The sequence below is a fragment of the Dermacentor silvarum genome, chromosome 8, assembly GCF_013339745.2.
Source record: "Dermacentor silvarum isolate Dsil-2018 chromosome 8, BIME_Dsil_1.4, whole genome shotgun sequence".
In the NCBI taxonomy this organism is placed as follows: Eukaryota; Metazoa; Arthropoda; class Arachnida; order Ixodida; family Ixodidae; genus Dermacentor; species Dermacentor silvarum.
In genome coordinates this window covers 39695367-39719157 of record NC_051161.1, presented here as the reverse complement: position 1 = coordinate 39719157, position 23791 = coordinate 39695367, and the positions used below count along the sequence as shown (strand labels likewise).

The 23791-nt window shown below is 46.3% G+C and overlaps 1 protein-coding gene across 2 annotated transcripts in view; it reads left to right on the top strand.

Moving 5' to 3' along the window:
* LOC119461061 (SEC14-like protein 2) overlaps positions 1 to 22911 on the top strand; it is a 67271-nt gene extending 44360 nt beyond the window's left edge. For both annotated transcript variants that reach the window (XM_037722239.2, XM_049672540.1), the window contains 9 exons: positions 4131 to 4193; positions 4425 to 4518; positions 7307 to 7401; positions 10086 to 10164; positions 11078 to 11158; positions 14117 to 14203; positions 15749 to 15855; positions 17752 to 18067; positions 21597 to 22911. In XM_037722239.2, the coding sequence (XP_037578167.1) occupies positions 4131 to 4193; positions 4425 to 4518; positions 7307 to 7401; positions 10086 to 10164; positions 11078 to 11158; positions 14117 to 14203; positions 15749 to 15855; positions 17752 to 18067; positions 21597 to 21709 (1035 nt within the window). In that variant the 3' untranslated portion in view covers positions 21710 to 22911. The remainder of the gene's footprint in view (positions 1 to 4130; positions 4194 to 4424; positions 4519 to 7306; positions 7402 to 10085; positions 10165 to 11077; positions 11159 to 14116; positions 14204 to 15748; positions 15856 to 17751; positions 18068 to 21596) is intronic.
* The last annotated feature ends 880 nt before the right edge of the window (positions 22912 to 23791 follow it).

Below are 23791 nucleotides of genomic sequence, written 5' to 3'. Positions count from 1 at the left end.
GCTGGGGTCGAAAGGCGCGAACTTGCTTTTGAATACGCCTGATACCGTATGTGGGCAACGTACTTCGGCACGACGTAGTTCCCGCTTCGCATACCAACCTGTAGTTGCCGGCCCTGATGAATGGCCGTGCAGCAACCTCGGTCCTACGACTTTTGGTCACTCATGTGCCGACGTAGTTGTCAAACAACCTTGGCCCGACGTTTTCCATTCCATGGCTGGCCACGATAATTGGCAGCCGGCCTTCCCCCAGCAGTTTTCCAACCGTTGGCCGTCGGTCAATTCAGCTTGGGTTGGAGGTTAACAGGAGGCCATGCGCACTGCTTTTCTTGATAAAATTTGGTCCCTGAAGCTGACAAATGTCGAATATATGCAAAAGGTAGAGATTCTAAAAAGAGAGTTGCTAGCGTGTATGCCACAGATAAGGAAATACCATCGTATTAGCATATAATATTAGGATTACCTTTACCGTAGAAATATATCGTAATCGTAGGCTTGAGCGGAATACTGTCATGCACAGCGTATTGTAGGGTTATCCGTGCAGGGAAATAGCGCTAGCACTACAACGAAATGGCGGTCGTATTAATCTTGTACGAAATACAATCAACAAGTTCTGTTCGTATAGACTCGCATAATTCGACCACATAGCCGAAGCTGCTGCCCTCTTGGTTCAATTAGACATCACAAAAAGTGACTCATCCAAAGATCTGCAAAAGCTTACACCACAGCTACCGATGCTTTCTCTCGGCGCACACGACATTTACATTGATTCCTCGTTTGACTATTTCGCCTGTCAACTATATGACCATCTGAATACCTAACCATCGTACTAGTTAAAGAGCTTATCTGTGTATTTATTAAGGTATGATATATATATTTAACAATGTCAACTGTCTTTTTTGCTGCTTTTTCTTCTTTGTGTTCTTTCCTGTTTCGGCTCAAATGGAGTATCCCTAAATAATGAATTGTAAAAAAAAAAAAAAAAAGAAAACAGCGATGCTGCTTTAGCGAGTTCTTACACCCTTCGGAAGTATTAGAGATCTGTTTGCTGGCTCATGGCCTCGCGCGAACGCAGCAGCATTGGTACTGCAACGACACCTGCATAGGAGCGGTCACTAATAGCCAGCCGCGACCACGCTCTCCCCTTCCTTTTCTTCTATGAATCAATTAGGTAATTAACTTGTTTATTCAAATGAACCAGCAATTACTATTACTACTACAGTCCGCCACCATCACTTTGTAGAAGACGTCGCTGGTGAAACACGCTTGCATTCTGCACGCGTATACCCTCGTCAACGGCAAAATTTCCAACGTCCTCCACACATTTGCGGTGTCGAGTCTTTCCTGACACGGTGGTAGACGCGATGAATTCCGAGTTTGTTCCCAAGGCTATAGGCGTTCTTTGACTCTCGATGCGCCCGCATATATATACTCCTATGCGGAGTCGCTGCACGTATTCTGCGCTTCGTCATGCTGCTTATAAACGAACTTGCGAACGCCGATGCGTGCTCAATACAGCCGGCACTGAGAATATTAAAAAAGAAATCACCCAGCTCGCTTTGTCTGATGCATGCTTTGCGTGCGTTTGTGTGGCAATCAAAAATTTATTTTTCTTCCTTCTGGGGTTTTACTTGCCAAGACCAGTTCTGATTATGAGGCACGCCGTAGTGCAGGGTTCCGGATTAGTTTTGACCACCTGGGGTTCTTTAACGTGCACTACAACGCAAGCACACGGTCATTTTTGCATTTCGCCTCCATAAAATTTATTATCAAGCATGCATATCCGGCTGATAAATTTATCCGACGCACATACAGATTACAATTTTGAACAAGTTCTCGGTTGAAATTGAGCAGCTGTTATATGTGATGAAAGAAAGCAAGAAAATAAGAATAAAGATGTGTATCGCGTGAAAGTCAAACGCACGTCAAAGCAAGTTTTTAACCACATCAATTCGTCTTGTTTATGAATCGGTGAAACAGCGTACACGCTTTGCAAACACAGCACGCAAATGGATGTAAATTAAGGCTGAAATATAAGTCATCAATTCAAATAAAAGCACACGGATTTAGGCATTTACAAAAAAGCATGGTGGGACCGTACAACTTTCAATTTTTATACATTGGAGCTTGGGATACAATCATTGCACCTACGAACAGATCAATTCAAGACGTCAGCTACAAAGGCCTCAACTCAAGTATCTCGCCTCTCAAAGCAAGTGGCATTGTAAAATCGCTCAAGGACGGATGACTAAAGGAAGCGAAGCGGTGGCGCGCGTATGCACTGTATATAGCCGCGTGTTGCAGACAAGCACGTAGGAAAGAAAGATTTACGCACGGAGCAGTGTCTTTCTCGTTTCCTATTTCATACTTGTTTCTAAAGTGACCTATACCTGCACACATTACTTCGCTTTAAGGGATCGCCAAATATTGCGCCAAAAATAAACCAAGAGCATCGGCTATGGACTATTGTGGTTGAGCCTAACACGGCTCTCAAGAGTCACCAGATATACTAAAGCTTACGAAAGAAGACGCTTTAATCTGATGTAAATAGCGTATATCTGGTGCATATCTGATGGGACGTACATAGAGGATCTTGTCTTATACTACCCTATGCTAACCTTGCTGCTACCGGATTCCTGACAGCCTTATATCGAATCTGTTGTCGTTCATCTCCCGGTTGACGACGTACCGTTAACGCTTAGCAGCAATGGATCAAAGGCTATGGTGGTCACCTGCTGAGAACGAAGTCATTGGTTCGATCCCCAGTTGCTTTCGGATTGGGGCGGACTATAATAGCATCCTAGCACTAAAAATTTTAGTGGATGTTAAATAACAAAAGCTGGTGAAGAGCAAACACGAAACACTTCGTGCTGTCTCTAGGGTCGTACGCAATGGAAACTAAACAACCTGCAAAATGGAATGCAAAAACGCCCGTGGGCCATGCATTGGATGCACGTTAAAGAACCCCAGGTGGTCGAAATTAATCCGGAGTTCCCCTGCTCCGGCGTGCCTCATAATCAAATGGTAGGTTTGGCACGTAAAACCCCAGAATCTAATCTAATCTGCGTCATAATTAAGGTAGGAAGAAGCGCAGTAAGTTCCGTGAACTATGCACGACACGAGCTACAAATTGGGTAGTTTCGCACGAAGAGAGTGTGATTGTGGAGAGTGCGCTTCAGGGAACACGGCTCAGCGGCAAACACGAGGACGAATCATTGAAAGCGATGGTATAACACACAGTTGATACAACGCACACACATATACGCAGTATAACGTCTAATGTTATTGCGTCGCATTGCGATCCCAGTGCAAAAGATGTAGCTGGTGTTTAGAAGGGTCATATTTGGCCATCGGGGCTGTTATCTTGGAGGCTCACAGCTTCGACCGAAGCGAGTACGCGAAACGTCCTCGGTATAGTTGCGGGATTTCCTCGCCGCGGGCTCCCAGTGCTGTCTCTGAAGTGTCGACTACGTTAATCGCGCTATCCCCCGGAGGTATGGTTGCGTAAGAACAGCCTCCTGCGTGTGCGTGATCGCGAGGGGCTGCAGACAGGCCCTCGCATTGGGCGCCCTTGACACCATCCGCGTGCCTGCCGTCTCGATCGGTTTCTTTAGTGCCCTCCGGCAAGGTGAATCAAAGAACCGGCGTCCTACGGTTTGGCTATAGTGTCGCGCGTTGTTGTTTGTTAAGCTCCGGCGGAAACCAGGTCGTTTAGTTTGCAAACAGAAACCGGTTACGCGAAAACTACGCTTACAGAAAAGATTAATAAATCAAAATGAGAGCACGAGTTCAACGATCGACAGGATAATCACTTAATTGTCGCGCAGAAAGCGGTGGTAAACAGGGGGGGGGGGGGGGTATATTGAAAGAAACGTTAGTGATATGTGGATACCATATTGTCTGCCATGACAATGAACCAATGATTGAATTAATGAGAAATTAAATAATTAATGGAGGAATTTATGTGTATATGTGCTATACACATAAATAAATAAAGACGTGCTATAGCAGCGGTAACAATTTATACGTGTATGTGCATTGCGTGTACGTCCGTCCGTGCGTGCGTGCGCATGCCCGCGCCCCAGTGGTTTACATGCTACCAAAACTCTACTACCTATTTTCGATCTACACAGAGCATGTCCTGGAGGAAAAAAGTGGGCGCCGACACCATCATCAACGACTACCAGCCTTCAGAGGTGAGTAGCGCGCGTGCGCAGTCGCACGGCCAAGAGCACCGCGCACGTTACCGTGAAAGAAATGTCTGATATTACTTGACGGCAATTTTACTTCTTGAGTCAACGAACTAAGCAACTAATGGCTGATCCGAAAAACGAAGTGAATAATTCTCCAATTCGTGTTGAGTGCTGACGCGTTCCTTTCTTCTTGTTTGCATCAATTTATACCAAAACGGGTTTTGATTGGCGTAGCTCTTCCTCAAGCACTTCCCGGGTGGCTTCCTGGAATGCTCGCCAGAAGGACATCCCTGCTACCTGCTGCCTATCGGAAGCGTAGACATCAAAGGTTAGATTATGTCTCTATAACCTACCGGCCTACGTTGCACGCCCGCAATATAGTCCACATTGTGCTCCGTCCCCTCTTTTTCTACAGCTCAAACTAGAACGTAAGGCGGTCCAACTAGAGATACATTCGATGTCTGTGTTTGTCTCTTACAGTTTATGCCAAGCTACGTTCAGAGCACAGTCACGATTGGCCTCGCAGCGTCTTGAGATATCTAATAAACCTCAAGCTAATCGCGTTTTGATAGTTGCTAGTTGCACCGAAAGCTTAAGAGGCAAGCTGAGTCGCCCCTCATGCTACTACTCTGAGAACAAACCTGCTTTTCACGTGAAACTGCTTTCCCGCTTGCTGCGCAATTAACCCGGACAATACTTCATTCAATATATAGTCATCTACGACGTTATGCAACCAATAATGCGGCTTACTCTTAAAGAAAAACGCCGGGAACCGCAATTTCAAGTTCCCCATCCAGACGATACGCTTTGTTCGAACGCATTTGCCTTGTTCAGCCAGAAGTAATTAAAGAGTTGTGAGCTGAATCAGCATGGGATCTCCACTGTGCCTAGCGCGCGATATATCCCACTCAAATGTGCCTTTGTGGGCTATTCAGAGGACAAAGAACAGCCCAGATGTCAGCACTGAATATTCATTATAGTCATTCATGCCTTGAGCAACGAGTGCCTAACCCTGGCTGTGCGTACATGTCGCGCAACGAAGCGCTTTAACTTTCCTGGGAGACACTGGTATCAATAAGACAACGTATTTATTTTGTGTGTTACGTGTTATGGCGTGTTTTATGTATTTTGTGGGCCTGTGTTGGGCAATGTCAATACGATTTCGTTTTTGATCATAACCACATTCAGTAGCATGATGCTCAAGGTACGCATGTATTCATTAAATGACCCTCTTACTGTCTTTGTCTCAGAAGTACATCTACGATGAGATGTGAGTGCAGTGGGATGCTATTAGGTTGTTCGTTTTATTATTGTTCGCATGTGTCAAACCATCGGCTTCTTTCTGTAGCTGGGGCAAGTTACTGTCCATTAGTTTCTTGAGAGGATATGGACTGCACTGGTCATTACTACAAATTACGAACACTTCTGCTTGGAGGAAAGCAGCATGTTTTAGACTGCGAATTAGTCTACGAGCCGAAGCAGTATGCATTGCTATTGTTGTGTTCTCAGTTCTGATGTTAGCAGTTGAGTCGAAGAAAGGTATTGAAGTTGGGTAACGCGCGCGGGGAAATTTTCGAGCCGCTTTTGGTCAAGTTCGACCATATATTAATGTTCTGCAACCGTTATAAATTACAGTGCCGTCCACTGCTGTGTAGAGCGCGCGAACGACCGGCTTTGCTCTACGGGGCGACACCTGGCGGCGGTTGTTGGGTTAGAGATAGCGTGCCCAGGAGCATGCGCGGCCTAATAGACATACAAACTTGCGCGTGTTGTATTTAGCCAGAGGTGATGCTCGTAAGCACCTTTCGTATCTCGAGCAGTCTGTAATCGCGCTTCATTCGTTGCGAAAAGACCGGCGCGCGTTATCAGCCCATGCGTTTCATTCTATGGCATTTGCGGTGGTACAAGCGCCCTCAGACCGAGTGCAGATTCGGGTAAAGAAAGGCGCTTTTCAAGATCGCCACTCGTCAAAAGACCTTCTGCATGTCTATTAGGCCGCGCATACTCCTGAGCACACTATCTCAGACCCAGCAACTGCCGCCAGGTGTCGCCCTGCAAAGCAAAGCCGGCAGCTCGCGCGCTCTACACAACAATGGACGGCACTGTATACATACGCTCTCTGACGGTTCTAATACGAGATAGACACGCTAGTTCTAGTAAGTGTTCGTAGAAATACAACTTATTTTGGGCGGGATGATACTAGATAGTAACGTATGTCATTGCTTGCGTACAGCAAGGTCGTTATGTGACTGCCACTGTTTGATTATGACAAATGTTTTCACGGAAGTAAACGTCAGAAAATGCTGTGAGCAATGCTATTATAGCGTGACCAGTTCTCTGCTTTTACTCTGCGCTGAAGCACTCTATCATCCCCCTTTTTATTGTGATAGTCATTATATGGACATTCCAGGAGCATTTCTGCCGTCGGCGATCCCGTCGCCGTGATGTTCCGTATAAAGTACAAAAGTGATGACATCGTCGCCGCGCGCCGTATGCTGTATGTGCGAATGAAAGCGTGCGAGGGTGAGCCGACGATGGTGGCTCATTCTCGCGCTCGCATGGGAGGAAAGCGGGGAGGAAGCGCGCCTGTCTTCCGTCACCCGCAAGGCACCGGGGGGGGGGGGGGGGGGAAGGGGGGGCGTTCTACTCCGGCGGCTGCTGCGTATGGCGCGGCCGCGCGGGCCCTATTTTGAAAGCAATCTGCGGTGGGGACAGAGTTCACCCTGTGCTGATAGCTTCGTGTGCACTGTGTTTTCGCCGCTTAGTTCGCGTTGAAGTGAGAGGCAGCACGAAGGTCAATTCGCTCGCTGCTGCGGCCGCGCTTTCTCACTCCAGTGTTTTGACGGCGAGTTTGCACGGTTATCCAGTGAGATGTGTTCATGTTTGCTTGTGTGTGCGTGACATCATGCTTTTTAATTTATTTAGTAAGCAAATTTTTACACTTTTTACGGCCGACAAAACTACTGTCCTTGCTTCGTATATATAGCTGTCTGCTAATTTGCTATCGCAATCAATGTTTCGTCTTTCGGGCGAAACTGCGACTTTTTTCTTCAGTTTATCATTTCTTATTTAAATAATCAACTAATTACTACTACTTCTACTTATGCGGCTTGCAGGCTTTCTGGAGTTGGTCCCGGCGGACGACATCAAACGACACACCCTGTATTTGCTCGAGAGTATAATGGATCGCCTCAAGCGCAGCTCGACGCAGGTGAATTCCTTACTCGGCCTCAGGCTGGATGATTCACTTCGTGAAAAAGATAAACTGCACGAGGCGAGCACGTTGAACTCTATAGTGTATTAGGACAAGTAAACTATGACGAAGAAATGCATGATCGACTCAACGCATTTGTTAATTTGCTGTCTTCTGTGTGCCGTCTGCTTGCGCCAGCACTGTCTGTATTAAGATGAAGCTTATACTCGGTTGCTCCTACCTAAATAAATCTAAAAGGAGAATTCGTTTTTCTCGGCAACCACTGAACCAAATGTGACGAGGTTTGTTGCATTTAAAAGAAATACTTATAATCTAGGGACTGTTTGTCTCGAATTTTTTATTTATGTCGTAAATTTTTTATTAAAAATTGTCAAAAATTATGAATTTTCAGGAAACGAAACTATCAAGTTTACAACTCCGTAACTCAGCGATTAAAATGATATGACAATGCTGTGAATTGCATCTAATAGTACTAAAGCGGACAAAATTGATATATTACGCATGAACGTCAGAAAATTAGCATAATGGAAATACAGCTTTTGCAGAACCCTTGTGCACACCGTAACAATTCATGTAAGATGTCTGTTTACATATCGAATTTTCCCGCTTTGAATCATCTAATGGATGCCGTTTACAGAACTGCGATATCTGTTCTTGATGGAGAGCTATTTATTTGTAAACTTCGTGCTTCTATTTTTCTTCGAACTTTCTAACTTTTGAAAATTATTTTAAACAAAATTCAGGCCCTAAATCGAAATTCCGCTTCCAACAGTCACTAGAACTTAACTTTCAGCTCTCAAATTACCAAATTTCAACAAAATCGGTTCAGGGGTTAACTAAGAAAAGCGTTTCTGCGTTTTACCTGTATTTGAATAGGCCGCGTCGGAGTTGGGCCTGAGCTAAAGCTTCCTCTTAATAGCCGGAACTAATTATTCTAACTTGCTGACTTCCCAGAATCAACCAAAGGGGATAGACGACGGACTAATAACCTGACGCAACCGCTTATATGCATGTCGCTATTCTTTTTTTTTAAATTTCCTGTCCTTCCTTCTCTGCATATGAAAAGAGGCAAGCGTGAAACTCATAGTTATAGAGTTCCGTTAGTAGCTGTTTCTATCATATGGTTACAGGATACGTTCTGCGTCTTCAGCATTTGGAGGTTTTCGGAGTCCCGGTCCTTTGCAGCACAACTGAACTGTGTCTTGCTAGAGAAATGCTCCAGTTCGGGCAGACACTCGTCTTCACTAGACGTTACGTTCACCTTATTTGTCCCGCCAACAACAATCTCAGCTACGATGTGTGAACTTAATTAATCAGAATCAGTAGAACACGGTTGGTGTTCTTGTTCATCGGTGTGGCCGAGAGAGACAGACACAGAGAATAGCAGTCACTGGCGGCAGCTTCCTTCGAATGTTTTGAGCATCGACTGTTGTCAACGGCTGTGATCTTGTATGCGTTGCAGAACTCGTGCTTAGGGTGAGTGCGGTTCAGATATAAGGCTAGGAGGAAAGCCCGTGTTTCTCGTGGGAATAATTTTCACCCTCACCGTCATCACCAGTATGAATTCTCTTCTCCTCCCATTCCATTTAGCCCTCCCCCCTCCCCAACCTTTCCATGTTGATCATTATGCGACAGCTTGACGCCCCAGGTAAACAATCCTGGTTTTAATGCGTTAGCATTAGTAGTGTCGAATTGGGAAAAAGTGTTGTCGGACGTGCGTTGAGTCAGTTCCTGAACGTCACTTTGCCGTGTGATGAACGCGGTTTAAATCGTGGATCCGGGACCTCAAAAAGTGCGATGTAATGCCAAGGAATTTCTCTCGCATTTACCGCTAAATCGCCACTGAAGTTTTTTTTCCATCCTGTAGTCTCTTTCTCATTAATACTAGTTACACGTAGTTCATTCGCCGCTATGGCTCACTGCCCGTGACGGATGTATGGATGCTATGAGCGTCCCCTTCGAAACGGGGTGGTGGGTTGCGCCACCAAGCTCTTATTATTTTGCCTAAGGTCCTAACTTTATTTTTGAGAAAACATACAACTACAAAGAATTCCAAGTATCAAACTTTTGAACCATTACTAGGAACTCTGGAAACACTATGGTGCTGAGCGTGACACCATGTGGTTCATCCCGGCTGCGGCGGTCGTATTTTGACAGGGGTAGAATGCAAGCTCGCCCGCGTTTGTAGTCACAAATTCTTCTAGATGCCACTACTACGGCGTTCCTTATATTAAGCGTGGGAAGAAAAATAATGCTGTAAATTATTATCGTATGTACAACAAGCAGAAAAATTTTGTGACCATGTGATTCGAGGAAAAGCGAAGTTTCTTCGCATCGGTCCTCGAGTCAAAAGGTGAAATAAATACTTCCGCAATCGACCCTCACATACTATAGCTCACCTAAAACTTCAGACTACTTGGCGATGTCGCTAGAAAATTTAGGCTTTTTCGCAAATCCCGGCCACCGATATAAACTCGGCCGAGCGTCGGCATGAGCAATGTGAACTGTTATAATGCTCGCCAGCTGTCTTCCTTCAGACATTCTCAGTGGCTTCGTGTCTTTTTCTTTAGTGTTTACCTTTAAAATAACTGGCACTTTTTTTTTTGAGCGAGTGCAAAACCGTTACACGGTGCCGGATTCACTTCTGACTTTTCTTTCGACTGCTGTGCGTGACCTTTCAGAAAAACAAAGTGATCGAGACTGTCTTCTTCATCGCCGACTTTGAGAACTTCACGCTGCGGCAGATCTACTCGTGGCAAGGTACGGTCACCAACAGTTTACTCTTTCTGATAGTTTGACTTGAACAAACAAATGACGGGATGGATAAACGCAAACTGCGATGAAAGAAAGGTGACTTCACTGTACCCAAAGTGCATACACTAGCGAATGGCTCAAACGTATTCTTGGTTTCCATGTTAGAGACACTCATGCTACCTAGGTTTGTTCCCGAAGAAAAACGGCGTAACGAGTTGTCTTCATTTATACAAGTACACATGTGTTACTGAAGCACCGAGACTTTGCGCGGCTGCACCTAACTACTGCTTTGTCGTCGTCAATAGAGGGCCATTATGTTATTTTCACTTTGATATCTTATTGCGCGAACATCCTGCAGCAGGAAGAAAAACACTGAGATTTAGATTAAAAAAAAAACGTAGGAGAATTTCAATAACTGTATTGAAGGTTAGATAACTCAATGCTAGGTCTCCTACATTTTGTGCCCAATGGTGCACTTTTGGGACTTGCTACGAAAGCATCAAAGAAATGTTTAGTGCCAGCGCACGCCTCTTTAATCACGTGTCTTCTCGTTGCACGTCATTTGACTTGGAAGGCGAATGGTATTTCATCTTATGGTAGGTCGTAAAATGTTGTTTTCATTGATTACGACAGCAGTTCGTGCACCTGAACGACATCCGGCGCGCGAGTTTCCAAGAGCGTTCGTCTTCATTGAAATCTTCGTGTGCAGAACTAAGTAAAACATGGCGACAAAACATGTTTTCGTTGGACAAGTGCGCATGAAAGCAGCCGGTTTTCTCTCGCTCAAGCGTCGCGTTGTCGCGAATAGCTCAGAACCGCAATGTCGCGAAATTGCGACTAGCGGCAAAAAGATGTTTAACGTTATTTACATATTGACTTAATACATTGTTGAATCCACTCTGCTTTACCTGTATTACAGTCGTCACCTTGCTGACGGACATGCTGAAAGCCTACGAGGACAACTACCCCGAGATTCTCGAAAAAGCTTACGTGATCAACGGTGGGTCAAACACACTTCCACACTGCACTCTTGCCGCATACCGTATAGCTAAACTGTAGCAGCGTAGTGGGAGCAGTTCGATGGTGCACAAGGTGTGCAAAAAAGTAAAGGACAGTGACTGTGTGGCTCAGTTAAACGGACATCGAAGGAAAATGTTCAGTGGAGCTGGATCGATAGATAATTCGTCTAGAAATCTATCGTCGTTATATGTGGGCCAATATGTCACTTTGTTAGGTGGAATATCGCCCCCGAAGGTCTCGCTGTTGCTCCTCAATTTGAATCGCCCGCACCGAAATGGTTTAGTTGACGTAATCTACATGGGAACATCCTTTACGTCGCTTTCTGTGTTACGTCGCAGCCAGTGTTGACGTCACATGAGAGGTACCATAGTCCACAACAGGTGCTCCCGCTCCGATTGTCCATTTTCGTCGTTTTATCGCTTACAAAAGTTTTATTCTCACTACTAATGATAACTTCGTTATTATAATACAGAAACCTAAGCTTGCAATCTAGCCCGACTTAGTTTTTAGGGGCGAAGCTCCTTAGGGCGTGGGTCTGTCCTTCCTCCGATGTAGTATGTAGCCACCTGTAGTTTTATGAAGTGTTCACTAGATGGCGTTCCGGTTCCGCTTCCGGTTCCACTTCCGGTTCCGGTTCCACTTTGCGCGCGTTCGGCGCGAACGCGGGCAAAATGCCGACGGCGTCGACAACAGTTCTGCGCGTTGCTGGCGCTGCTGCATGTCCAAGTTTATACAGCTGATAAAACTACCTTGAGTCGACCCCATGGCTGCTTCGCATACTACTCAGGGCTCCCCTACGGGAAGATGGTGTAATTTTCTCTCTCGTTCCCGACGCGCGCTCTCTTTATCTCTCGTCCGTAGCTGTGGTTTACCCGAATGATCCCCCGGTGCTTCGCCCACTCATCATCATTCACTTCGTGGATATGCTGTGATTTGTTAGTGACCCCATAGCAGCAGCCGACTGAACACGACTCGCCAAAATGCATATTTTGAAGTGCCTCACAAGGTAATCTTGTCTAGATATTTGCACACTGCCATGAAGGCACGTCTCACGCACGCTAGCACATCAGGATTTGAGGAATTGAAAGTGTGTGTCTTGTCTTTCAGTCATTGACAATAACCTATCGCGCGTGCTTTACCAGCCGATCCATCAGAATGTTGCGCGGCCAGCGCCAGACTTGAGACCATGCAATATTTTTTTTCTAGTGAGCCCGCAGGCTGGGGGACCAGTTCTAACGCTGTATTAACTGATTAGTTGTGGCATGTTGGTGCTACGATTCCACAAGCACCGAACGGGACTGTCTGTAGCACAGCTGCTGAGTTCGCACTGGTCACGGCTGCAGCTGTCTGATATTAGCGTTTTAGCTGAGCGCTCGCTGTCCGCTCCGCTCAGACCGGCATATGCTAGGAAATGCCACACAACCACTTAGCACGAACGCTATTGCGCTTGCGCACATCGGTCATTCCGGCAGCGGAACGAACACCGCATTCCTCGCTTCGCTAGAAAACCAACTGAGCGCAGCGTGACAGCGCGTCTACTTGGCCTCTTCGTCGTTCTGCAACCGAGTTGATAGCGCGTCGCTCGCGTGTCGGCAAGACTAAAGTCCCTATATAAGAAAAGTACCGCCATCTACTCTTTCCTCCGCCGCCTCCTCTCCTAAAGCGCTTGATTTTTTCTTTACTTTTTGCTTGCGAAAGCCAAGTCGACGGTGGCGCACCTAGAAAGTCCACGTTGAAGCTTTCAGGCCGGGCGCGCGCCGCCGCTGCCGCCGGCGACTGCGGCTGCGCAGAGGACTTTCAACATGGCTCTGAGGCGGAAAAAAAGAAAATATAAAGAAGTGAAAAGCGCGCGCTATCATCGTCCAATCGGACATACAGGAGAGAGAGAAGCGGCGTTTATCAAAGGATGGCGGTACTTTTCTTATATAGGGACTTTAGGCAAGACGCGAGCGGCACTCTGCTAAAACTGTCTTTGTTTCCTTGTTTCATCATATCCTTGTTTCAGCGTTTCTTTATTGAAACCGAGAACGAAAACACTGACGAAATTACGCCAAACTTTAGTTAGGAAAACTTGTATTACTGAACACACCCACTAGCTCAGAAAAAAATAAGGCAAGATATACTCCATAATTTCGCAATCCCAAATTGTTATAGAATGAGAGGAATATATTGTTGGCCCAATTTATGCTGAATCGTATTTTAGCAATGCGCGAAAAGCACTCTTTGCAACAACAGGAGAAAAAACAAATTTGATCAGAAGCCATCAACAATGATTGGCAATGGTTGCGAATAGCCGAATGCATCAAGAAAGCTATTGGCTCTATTAAAAAAGCGGTGCGATTTACGACGTATATTTGTTGCCGTGAGGATATTTAGGTACCGTTTGTTGTTTCATTGCGTATACCGTAGAAAACAGAGTCGTGAACCAGCCCATCTCCAGCTGCAGTATAAGTGGGCTACACGCGCATTTCGAAGAGCTATGAGATTTGGCGTTCAACAACAAACACATTACGCCAAGCTAGCGCGCGCGTGCGCCATTTGCGTCGCCACTTTTGTTATAATGTCCTACCAACAACCACCGACTGCCAACCATCGACCAAGAAAACGGCTGATAGAGCCAAATAAAGCTAATCGCTGTTCCTTTCCGTCGTGGCTAAGTATGTCTACCGTAGCAGTTAAGCATGCTCCTTGCTCTAGTCATCAAGCCTAAAGCTTGTCGTCGTATTGTAAGGACACTTCCTCACTCGCATAGCCTAACACTTGGTGCTGCGATGGCGGACTCAAAAAAAAAATTAATGAAGTTACTTGCTTTATAGTCAACCCGGCAAACGCTTGTCGTTGCATGTCAATAACCTTCACAGAGTTGCCTGGCTATACGAGGGGCCAGCGTCCAAGCACAGCGGACTCTGGATTGACAATGTTTCCTTCTGCTTCGCAGCTCCACGCTTCTTCCCACTTCTGTGGAAGTTCATTCGACCGTTCCTGACACAGCGCACGGTCGAAAAGGTGGCCATCTATGGCACAGGTGAGCGGACAGGGGATTAAAAAAAAGTAAGGAAATTAGTACATTAACTGTTTCGACAGACCCCGAGGGTGTAGCAATCTATGAACTGTCAGCGAAACGCCTGAATATTATTATCGACAGCTGTGGGGACCACGCGATATTTTGTTTAAACTCCGCACCATGTGTGTGTGTGTGTGTGTGTGTGTGTGTGTGTGTGTGTGTGTGTATGTGTGTGTGTGTGTGTGTGTGTGTGTGTGTGTGCGTGCGCGCGCGCGCGATGCTCACACCAAACCAAAACTCAGTGGCAGTGAATAAGATAATGCCGAGTGCTGAGTCCAAAAGTTTTAACAACGACGCTTGTGAAACTGGGTCACCAACAGTTATGGGCTTTGTTTCCTTATGCGCTTTTGGAGTTTTTAGGAGCGGTGTGCACAAGTGCTACTCATCCTTGGGCTCGTCCCAAAAGGTTTCAATAAAAAAAAAAAAACAGACAAAAAGCAATGTTTGAACAGCTTACCATTGTCACAGCGGCAATAAGCAGTGTGTCGAAAGCTTTAAAGCTCTGAAGCCGCTCCGTAAGTTACACGGTCCTTCGCGGAGTTCCGGTGCCACGCTCCGCCTGCCACAACCTTGACACTCCGCTAAGCTGAGGAGAGGGCACACACCTCTTCTGAATCTCTAGGATTGTGGAGCAACGAAAGTTATACAGGGGCTCCCTCATACGCGCATTGACCTCGAAAGTTCTGACAGAAAACCTTAGGTGTATGCATGCATGAACACGTGACGAACATAGGCAAAAGTTGGCCAAACACAACGATTTATCTCGAATAAGCGTGTCTGCGCGATCAGTCCAGGCGTCGTCCCTCTTTGATGACATTTCGCTATTGCTTTGTTTAGTATCACGCCAAGAGGCAACAAGCACCCTTTGTCTTATCGAAAATAAATCAGAAGTGCACTGTCGCCCGCCCTGACGGCGCAGAGGCTGTGGCATTCTGTTGCTGAAAAAAGGAGGTCGTGTGTTCGATCCTCGGTGGAATGTTGGCGGAATGCAAAAAAGAAAACAGTAAAAAAAAAAAAAGAACTGAAACACTCGTATACCGAGCTTTGGAACATTGGTTTAAGCTAAGAAATCCAGGTGATGAAAATGAACTCGGGTCTCTTTACTGTGGTCTCTTTACTCTCATGGCCCGTGCAATGATTTGGAATGTCAATGAATCAATCAATGAATCGATCGATCGATCAATATGCACATGGTGTCTGCGGGCGAGGCTAGACAGAAAAAAATAATCTTAATAATAGGAACGGTAGCGCCATCTTCCTCTCACCGAGAAAATTATACACATTTTCTGTCAGGCATTGCCGCGGCATAGTATAGCTCTTATTCTGGACGAAATATGCAAGTGCTGCGTCCGAAAATGTGCTATTAACCAGCATGCTCAAGAAATGTCAATTTTGCTGGAAATATGAGCCGAAGAAGCCGGTGGTTTAGCCAGGAAATCCGTCTATACGGGTTTTCTTATAGACGCAGCATTCGATAATTGATCTACCGCCGCCTGTTTCATGCAGACGACTGGAAGAAGGGCCTCATGGAGCGGCTTGATCCTGACTACATGCCGCAACACTGGGGCGGGAGCATGGTGGGACCGGACGGAGATCCTCGATGTCCCCACTTGGTCAGCCCAGCGCTTTTACAAAATATTTACCACTCTCTTCTCTTTGCTGAAGAGACTAATGTAGAATATGTGCGGGGTGAATGATACTACAGGACGGTTGCAAGATTTTCACCCGTGTAATCTAGAACGCTTCTTCACTAGGCACTCTTTCGTGGATCCAGAAAGTAAGGTGCTTGCCAGCGCCACATTTCGGCTGAAGTGATAATTGCACCTCATTTTCACTCCACGGTGACAATAGAATGAAAATATTGTTAGTGTGCTCTCGACGTCCACTTGATTGTACTGGAGTGAAGGTGCGTTTTTAGGGCAAGTCCTCGTCGTGAGGAATCCTCTAGTCGAGATGCGTTATTCAGCGCAGTTTCCTCTTCAGTCGAAATGTGGCACCTTTCATTAAAAAAGTATTTGCTTAGTAGCCTGTATAGCAATATAATACATGTGCCTTGTATGGAGCTCACGTTCGCTATATTTCTTTGGTGGCAAAGGACAAAGTTTGTTGAATAAATTTAATTACTTGCACGTCTACGACGATCGTGGGCAACGCGGCCTGTCTGGCTGATCTGTCACCCTTTTGTATTCCACATCTAAAAATGTAGTGGAAAGTTTCAGTCTTCAATTAAGTGTGCGGCAGTATATTGTCACTACCCGAAAACAAAACTTGAAGGAAGGCGTCCTATTTGCCGTTATTCAGGAAGAGCTTCCAGTCGAGGCTTGTTTATGAACACGGAAGTCAGATTATCAAATTTATTCAGCACGACCATTGAAACTCATATCAGCAGTGACGTCATTTGCGTTACAACTAATTTAGTGGAGGCCTAAGTAAACTACCTCTAAAAATGAATTTAGGTACAGATGGTTTCTGAATTTAGGTAGACTATAGATAGTCAAGAGCGCTTGTGTTGTCCATGCCTTCTGTCCTTCACGTGTGCTTTGCTCTAGTTTACCCTCTTTAATAATGTACCAACTAGCCCAAACATCTACACTTCTGGTAGTCAGGATAATTCTTGTGGACCGCATTGCCTTCTTTTCGACTTGTCCTTTTGCCTAGTTATTGCGAATATGCTGTTACTAAAGTTATTAGACACCCTAGTTCCTTTTTTCTATTGTGTTCCGTAGGTTATTGCAGAAAGACTGTAGACATTAGTCAATAAAAATAAAGGCGAAACCGGAGGTCCACAAGCTGTCAATCAACAATCTATACAAATCCCAGAGAAACGCTTATATAACTTTTACATACTGTCTCATTAAATTTTTACACAGTTACCATGCGCTCTGCGACATACCGAAAAAAAAACCCTTGGGGAAACCCCCCGAGAAGATTTATGCTAGCTTTTCTTAACACAAAGTAAATGGTAGCGTCAGCTGCTAAGTGGCAGTAGGGTCTTGTGCAGCGATGACTCGACGCACTTTGCGCTTGTTCGCCGACTCTGTAGCTAGCTCCTCGGCCGTACTCGACGCTCCTTGCAGTCTCAAGATCTTAGCGCTCTTATGGCGTTGGCTCTTCTGGCGTAACTGCCTTTATTGATGCCATAATCATTTAGAGGCACTTTCCAGCGCACTATACGGTCCCTATCGTATCTTATGCTGTTTATGGACGGACCGCCTTCCACTATTAACCAAAAGTTGTCTTTGCGGCAACATTTAGTTAATAGTGCGCATTCGTTAGTAATAATAGTAGTAGTAGTAGTAGTAGTAGTAGTAGTAGTAGTTAGTAGTAGTAGTTAGTAGTATGAACTTTTGACGGGAGAAACGGAAATCTAGACGGGTAAAACAGCCTATAATATGTATTTTGACAGTATATAGACTACTTCAATATTTTTCCACGAATGAGTGCAGAAAGACTCTTTGCCTTGGTGCTCAGGACTCGCGAGGCTGACCTCGTGTGCTTTTCCCCCGCAGGTATGCCCCGGCGGTGAAGTTCCAGCCTCGTTCAGGGAGGAATTGGCCAAGCGGCGGCTATCCCGCGAGGCGGGCGTGTCTGTGCAACGCATCGAGCGCCGTTCCCACTGGGAGCTTCCGATGCGCGTGACCCGGCCCGGCGAGCAACTGTCCTGGAGCTTCCAGACGGCCACGGGGGACCTGTCCTTCGGTATACGCTACGAGCCTCCGTTGGGGAGCAGCGCGGTCTGCGAGTACCTGATCGAGCCACAGAGGTTGCCCTCTTGCAGCATGGTGGCCGAGCGCGGACGCCTCGTCTGCGATAAACCCGGAACATGTGAGACCACAAAAACTTGTTTATTAAAGAAAAAAATAACACCGCATATCCACGAAGTGAATGATGATGAGTGGGCGAAGCACCGGGGGATCATTCGGGTAACCGTGAATTGCTCACTCGAACATGAAAATGAGTGACAACACATGTGTACAGTATATACAATGTTGTTTTATTGGTCGTATATATTATTGAGGTGCGGACTTCGTTTTCCCTTCATAAAGACTGCCTTATGATCAGTGCAGCAACACGGCGACGCCGGCAAGCGGACCCAGAGGCGGCGAGAGCGCGGGAAGGCAAAACGCCGGAAGCGTTCTCTACCTGAGGGTGGTGGCGCCGATGCTCGGTTCAAACGCGGGCTTCGTGAGCCCTCAGCTCCGGGTCCGCTTGGCGGCGTTGCCGTACTGCTGCAGCTTTGCGGGCCTTCAGCTCCGGGTCCGCATGCCGGCGTTGCCATGCTGCTGCAGCTTCGCGAGCCCTCAGCTCCGGGTCTGCTTGCCGGCGTTGCCATTTTGCTGCAACTTCCTGCGCCCTAGACTCCGGGCCCGCTTGTTGTCGGCGTAGCCGTGCTGCAGCAGCTTTGCGAACCTTCGACTCCGCTTGCAGTTGAGCCGCCACTCTCGCCTTTTCATCCATAGCGGGCGCGCCGTTATCAGAAGCGACCGTTATCCGCCATGGCTGAAGGAGAAAGAGCGCGCGTCTTTATAGCCCCTGTACACCGCAGCGCCCCTAGCGGATTCCGTGAAAACCAGAGCTACGGACAACGACGACGAGGGGGAGGGGGAGGGGGAAGGCTCGGCCCTAAGGTGCTTCGCCGCTAAAAGGCTGCAATCGCACCTCGATCGAACTCAAACGGATGAAATGAGTAGAAAAAGTGAAATGATGCGGTTGCAGTTAAGGAAGGGTTAAGTTGAGGTAGCAGTGGCGTAGCCAGAAATATTTTTTGGGGGGTGTTATAGGGCGTCGGTAAAAATATATATAGGAGAGCGTGCGCCCGAAAAATATCTGTCATTTTTTTGCTTTAATAAAGCCGAAAGGTTAGTTGTTTCGTTCACTGAAATATCTACATAAAGATACGAGTGCGCACAGGACTCAAAGGACTTGATTCCTATAGAACATTTATTTTGTCACAAAAAACACTTGTACAAAAAAGAACGCAAATGTACCAGAACATACCTGACACCCAAAAATAAGGGCCACTGTATGAAATTCAACGCGGAACTGGCGAGGAAAAAGAGCGCTATCAAAATATGTTCGCGGCATTACATGAAACTTTTGTGAGTTACTACATTACCCGCCGCTGTGGCTCAGTCAGCTAAGACGTTAAGCTGCTGAGCACGAGATCGCGGGATCGAATCCCGGCCGCGGCGGCCGCATTTCGATGGAGGCGAAATGGAAAAACGCCCGTGTGCTTGCGTTGTAGCGCACTTTAAAGAGGTGGTCAAAATTATTCCGGAGCCCTCCACTACGGCGTGCCTCATAATCAGAACTGGTTTTGGCACGTAAAATCCCAGAAAGAAGTATACAAGCTGAACATTACGTAAAATCGCCCGTTCACCTCCGCATCCTAATGCACAAAAAGTAAGAAAAGTCTTTCTGCTCGCGTTCACACATTCAGCCGAAGCCGCCGGCGGTCGACGGAAAAATGCGAAGGGATTGTTTCTGGACTGACAACAATATCCCGCTAAATGTTAAGAAGTGCGCACCCCAGCAACTGCTCTTGCGACGTTGTAGCTCTGAGATAAGACTTGAGCCTTCAGAGCGTTGAAAGCGAACGTTCCGCTTCTGCGGTGCTGGCGGGCAAAGTGGCCAGAATATGTAACGAACGGTGGATGTTTGGATGCAAAGCCTGCGGGCAAAGGAAGCCGCCTGTACCGCGGAGCCGGGCTGAACATCGCTGTTCTTCCATTTTTGTTTCCAGACAAGAACTTCGCCAGACAGCTGATTAAACGAAATAAACTCCCCGTAGAGTGTGGCAATCTTTTCTTGGTGTACATCTTGTTCCGCTGTGGCAGTGTTTTGAGGTAGCAGCGCAGAAAGAAACTCAATATGGTACCATTTTGCTTTTTGAATTTTTTTTCCATTGTTGTCAACAAACCGACACTCTTCTCATTTTCGGTTTTAGATTGTATTATATCGATGCGGTGAGTAAATAGCATGGGCGAAAAAAAAAAAACCGTGAGGAGGGGGACGGGGAGGGGGTGGTATGCAGCGCTTAGAAAATTTAGGGGTGTGTTTTGACACCAAAACATCCCCCCCCCCCCCCCCCTCCTTCCTTGGCTATGCCCCTCTGAGTTAGGATGCACGAGGTTCATAGAACAACACAGTGCAAATGACTCTCGAAGAATTTGTAATTAGCATGTTTGGTCTGGAGTGGCGATCAATTCGCACCGGTGAGTTCAGTGACCGAATTGCAAGCGGGAGCACCCTAATTGGGCGCTTACTGGAGCTGTCTGGTGAACCCTAGGCAAGTCCACATGTGGTGTTGAATGTGCGCTGAAGGTCGAACGATGCTATGTGTGCATCAGCTGTTAGTGGCCCGATCGCGAAGTTCCTTGCGTAGGATCAATCGACTCCAGCGCACCGCAGGTGGTTTCTCTCACTAGAATGAATTTAGACAACCTGTAGTTTTCCGGTGCTTCTTGCAGACCAATTTGATTTCTTGTAAGCCTGTTCTTTAGGCCATATGAAGTCTACAGACAATACTTATGTTTGTAAACAAAGTGACATAGTGCGAGCAAAAAGAGCAAACAACTAACTATTTGAACGCTTCACCTTTTGTTTACTTTTCAGTTTTAAATAACAATTGTTACTGGCGTAGTAATTTCTGAAAGCTAAGGTAACCTTAGCTCTCATGAAAGTATTGTTTTTAAGTTTTAGTGCCTGCTTGGAATTCGACGGCAGTGCCTGAGCACCATCGTAATGTCACGATCTGAAGCTGTTCTTTAACATTTTATAGATTATTGACCTTTACAGTCTCATATTTTATGTATTCTATAGACGTCAAACGTGTTGTTTTCAGAAAGTATATAAGCATTGGTAGAGAGACAATATACGGCTGTAGCTACACATGCTTTCTGTACACAGCGTGTAAACTTTATAGCAAGAGATTTATGGATATTTTTCTTATATTGTATAAAGAAATTCTTAGGAGGTAGTTGCACGGACGTGGTTGTACGGAAAACCTATCGACAGACTTGCTTTTCTCGTCAAACGTCGCGACCAAATATACTCGGTTTAAAAATAATTTGGCACTGGAGTCGTATATGTAATACCTGTTGTGCAGAACATGTGTGGTTTTGCATTCTTGCTGCACTATCTGGGACGGGTAATTCTTGCATAGTTACAACATATCCTCTCTGACATTTTATCCTTGTTCTCAGAGATCTCCCTTGTCAGCCTTGGAGACCTCTAGCTACAAAATTAAGATTCCGTACTAGATTTTTTGCTCATGATTTTTAGTTTTTCATCTTCACATGTGCCACTTCATCCTGCTACCAAAACGACTAAGTTGTGCTCTCTCTTTTCGCAGACGTCCTGGAGTTCGACAACTCCTACAGCTGGGTCAACAGCAAGACATTGGCCTATATCGTCGAAGTGCTACCTCCACAAGACGAGAACGAACTTGATTCGTCGTCGCTTTAAGGAACTGTCCATTTAACTATCATATAGCAAAACCGAGGGTGACCTCTACGAACAAAACGCACAGGGGGCCATCGCCCGAAGCATTCTGGGGCCACCACGTCGCCGGGCCACTCTAGCAATGCAAGGCGAAGCTGTACTACTGAGAACTGATACATTTGAACCGCCTTGCCTCGCGACAGACGGGCCTTACTGTTACACACTGGCGACGTATACCAGATGACATTACCGGTCCTGAGTCAGTGCCTGGTACTGCTAGAAACCACAGTTTGTGTGGTGCATGAGCCTACATCGAACCTGCACAAGTGGTACTGCAGAAATGCTACCAGCCAATGAGATCGTTTTTTTTTTGTGCTTGGTGCTTAGCGGTACTCAAAACACACTGCGTCATAGACACACAAGTAAATATTCCCAAGTCTCCTGGGTACGCCAGTGGGAAGCTCTCATGTACATTTCGTTTCTTGCAGTGTTCAAATTATTCGCTAAGATGGCACTCACTTTATGGGTTTGTTTCGAAACTTCTGCACCTTTGATCACTATCACAGAGTGTCAGTAAAGATGTTGCACAAACGCGTGAGTGATTCAGTTAGAGCTGCAAGAATGCACCTAGTAGATTGAATGCTTTGCCCAGAGGCTACACTTCTGTAGTCTGTGACAACATAAGCACTGGCAAATACACCCCTGTCGAACTCGAACAAAATTTGTATTAATTATAAATTGGGGGGTTTGATGTCCCGAAACTGCACAGTCGGTTATGAGGGACACCGTAGTGGAACTCTACAATTAATGTTGACCACCTGGGGTTCTTAACATGCACTTAAACGAAAGTACACTAATTGTTGCATGTCGCCCCATCAAAATGCGGCCGCCGCGACTGGGAGTCGAACCCGTGACTTCGGGGCCATCAGCACAATGCCACAGCCACTGGGGCCACCAAGGCGGGTGCTTTGTATAAATTAGCCTGTGAATGGTTAGTTTATCTTTATGACGTCACATCACGGTGGATGCAGGGTTCTTTCAAAAGCGGTATCTCTTGGGAACCATGTTTTGCAACGAGGAGGCACATGAGGCAGCTGTAGTGCGGTATTTCTAGGCGTGACCTGTAAAAAAATGCTTCATGTTGTCGTCGATTGTAGATGTGGCACTGTTGGAACGAGTACCTACGATGTTACAAGCTGGCTAAGAAGTAGAGAATGCTAAGCGAGTTGGTAGTCCGTACTAACGAAGAATACCGCGACACACAAAATGATCAGTGTGCTGGTCTTCTTTCTTGGTCACCTGTGTGTCGGGTTATTCTTCGTCCGTGAACAGCTGACACTGCAATAAAGATGTGTGTGGGGCGGGCGGCGGGGGGGGGGGGGGGGGGGGGGGTCTGAGAGGAAATAAATGTGAAGGAATCTAACGTGCGGACTAAGAATACAAGTTCAGATGAGCTACTTCGCTGAGCGAGCAGGATCAAATGCAGACGCAGCCCAAAGGTAAGGAAGACAAGTCACCCACGTTCGTGACTTTATTTTCACGACTTAACGAAACGCACCGATAGGAGTGCCTTTACTCTGCTCGAGTACAAGCAGAGTCAACGAATCAATCGCGGATTACGAAAATTCGCGAAAATAGGGTTACGTACGGTACAAGAAGTTACGTCCGAAAAAGGTGTTGCCGTAACACTCTTTGTTCTTAAAATGAGGGATATTGTTTCGCTATCAGACAGCTACCCGAATGCCCTGGATGAGTAGACCATTTGTTAAGCGACTCCTTATTGCATCTTACTAAATGTGATCAACAATCCTCGAACGAGGGATGTCTCAGGCTTGAGCCAGTATATTGACCGGGGCACCTGTATTCGTCAGAGCCGCAACTGATGCTGCCCTGACGAAGATCACTTCCATTGACGAAATGTATTGGCTTCAGCCTGAGAGATTCCCAATTCGATGACTGGGATCATTTCTAGTCTCCACCTTCCTGCGAAACATTGTCGCGTTTGAATTTCTTACGGAATCATTAAAGACGAATTCGCGGCTCCGTTGGGCTTCAGCAGACGCGTAGTCCATCTGAAAGGACGTTGATCCGCGTCTACAGAAGAAA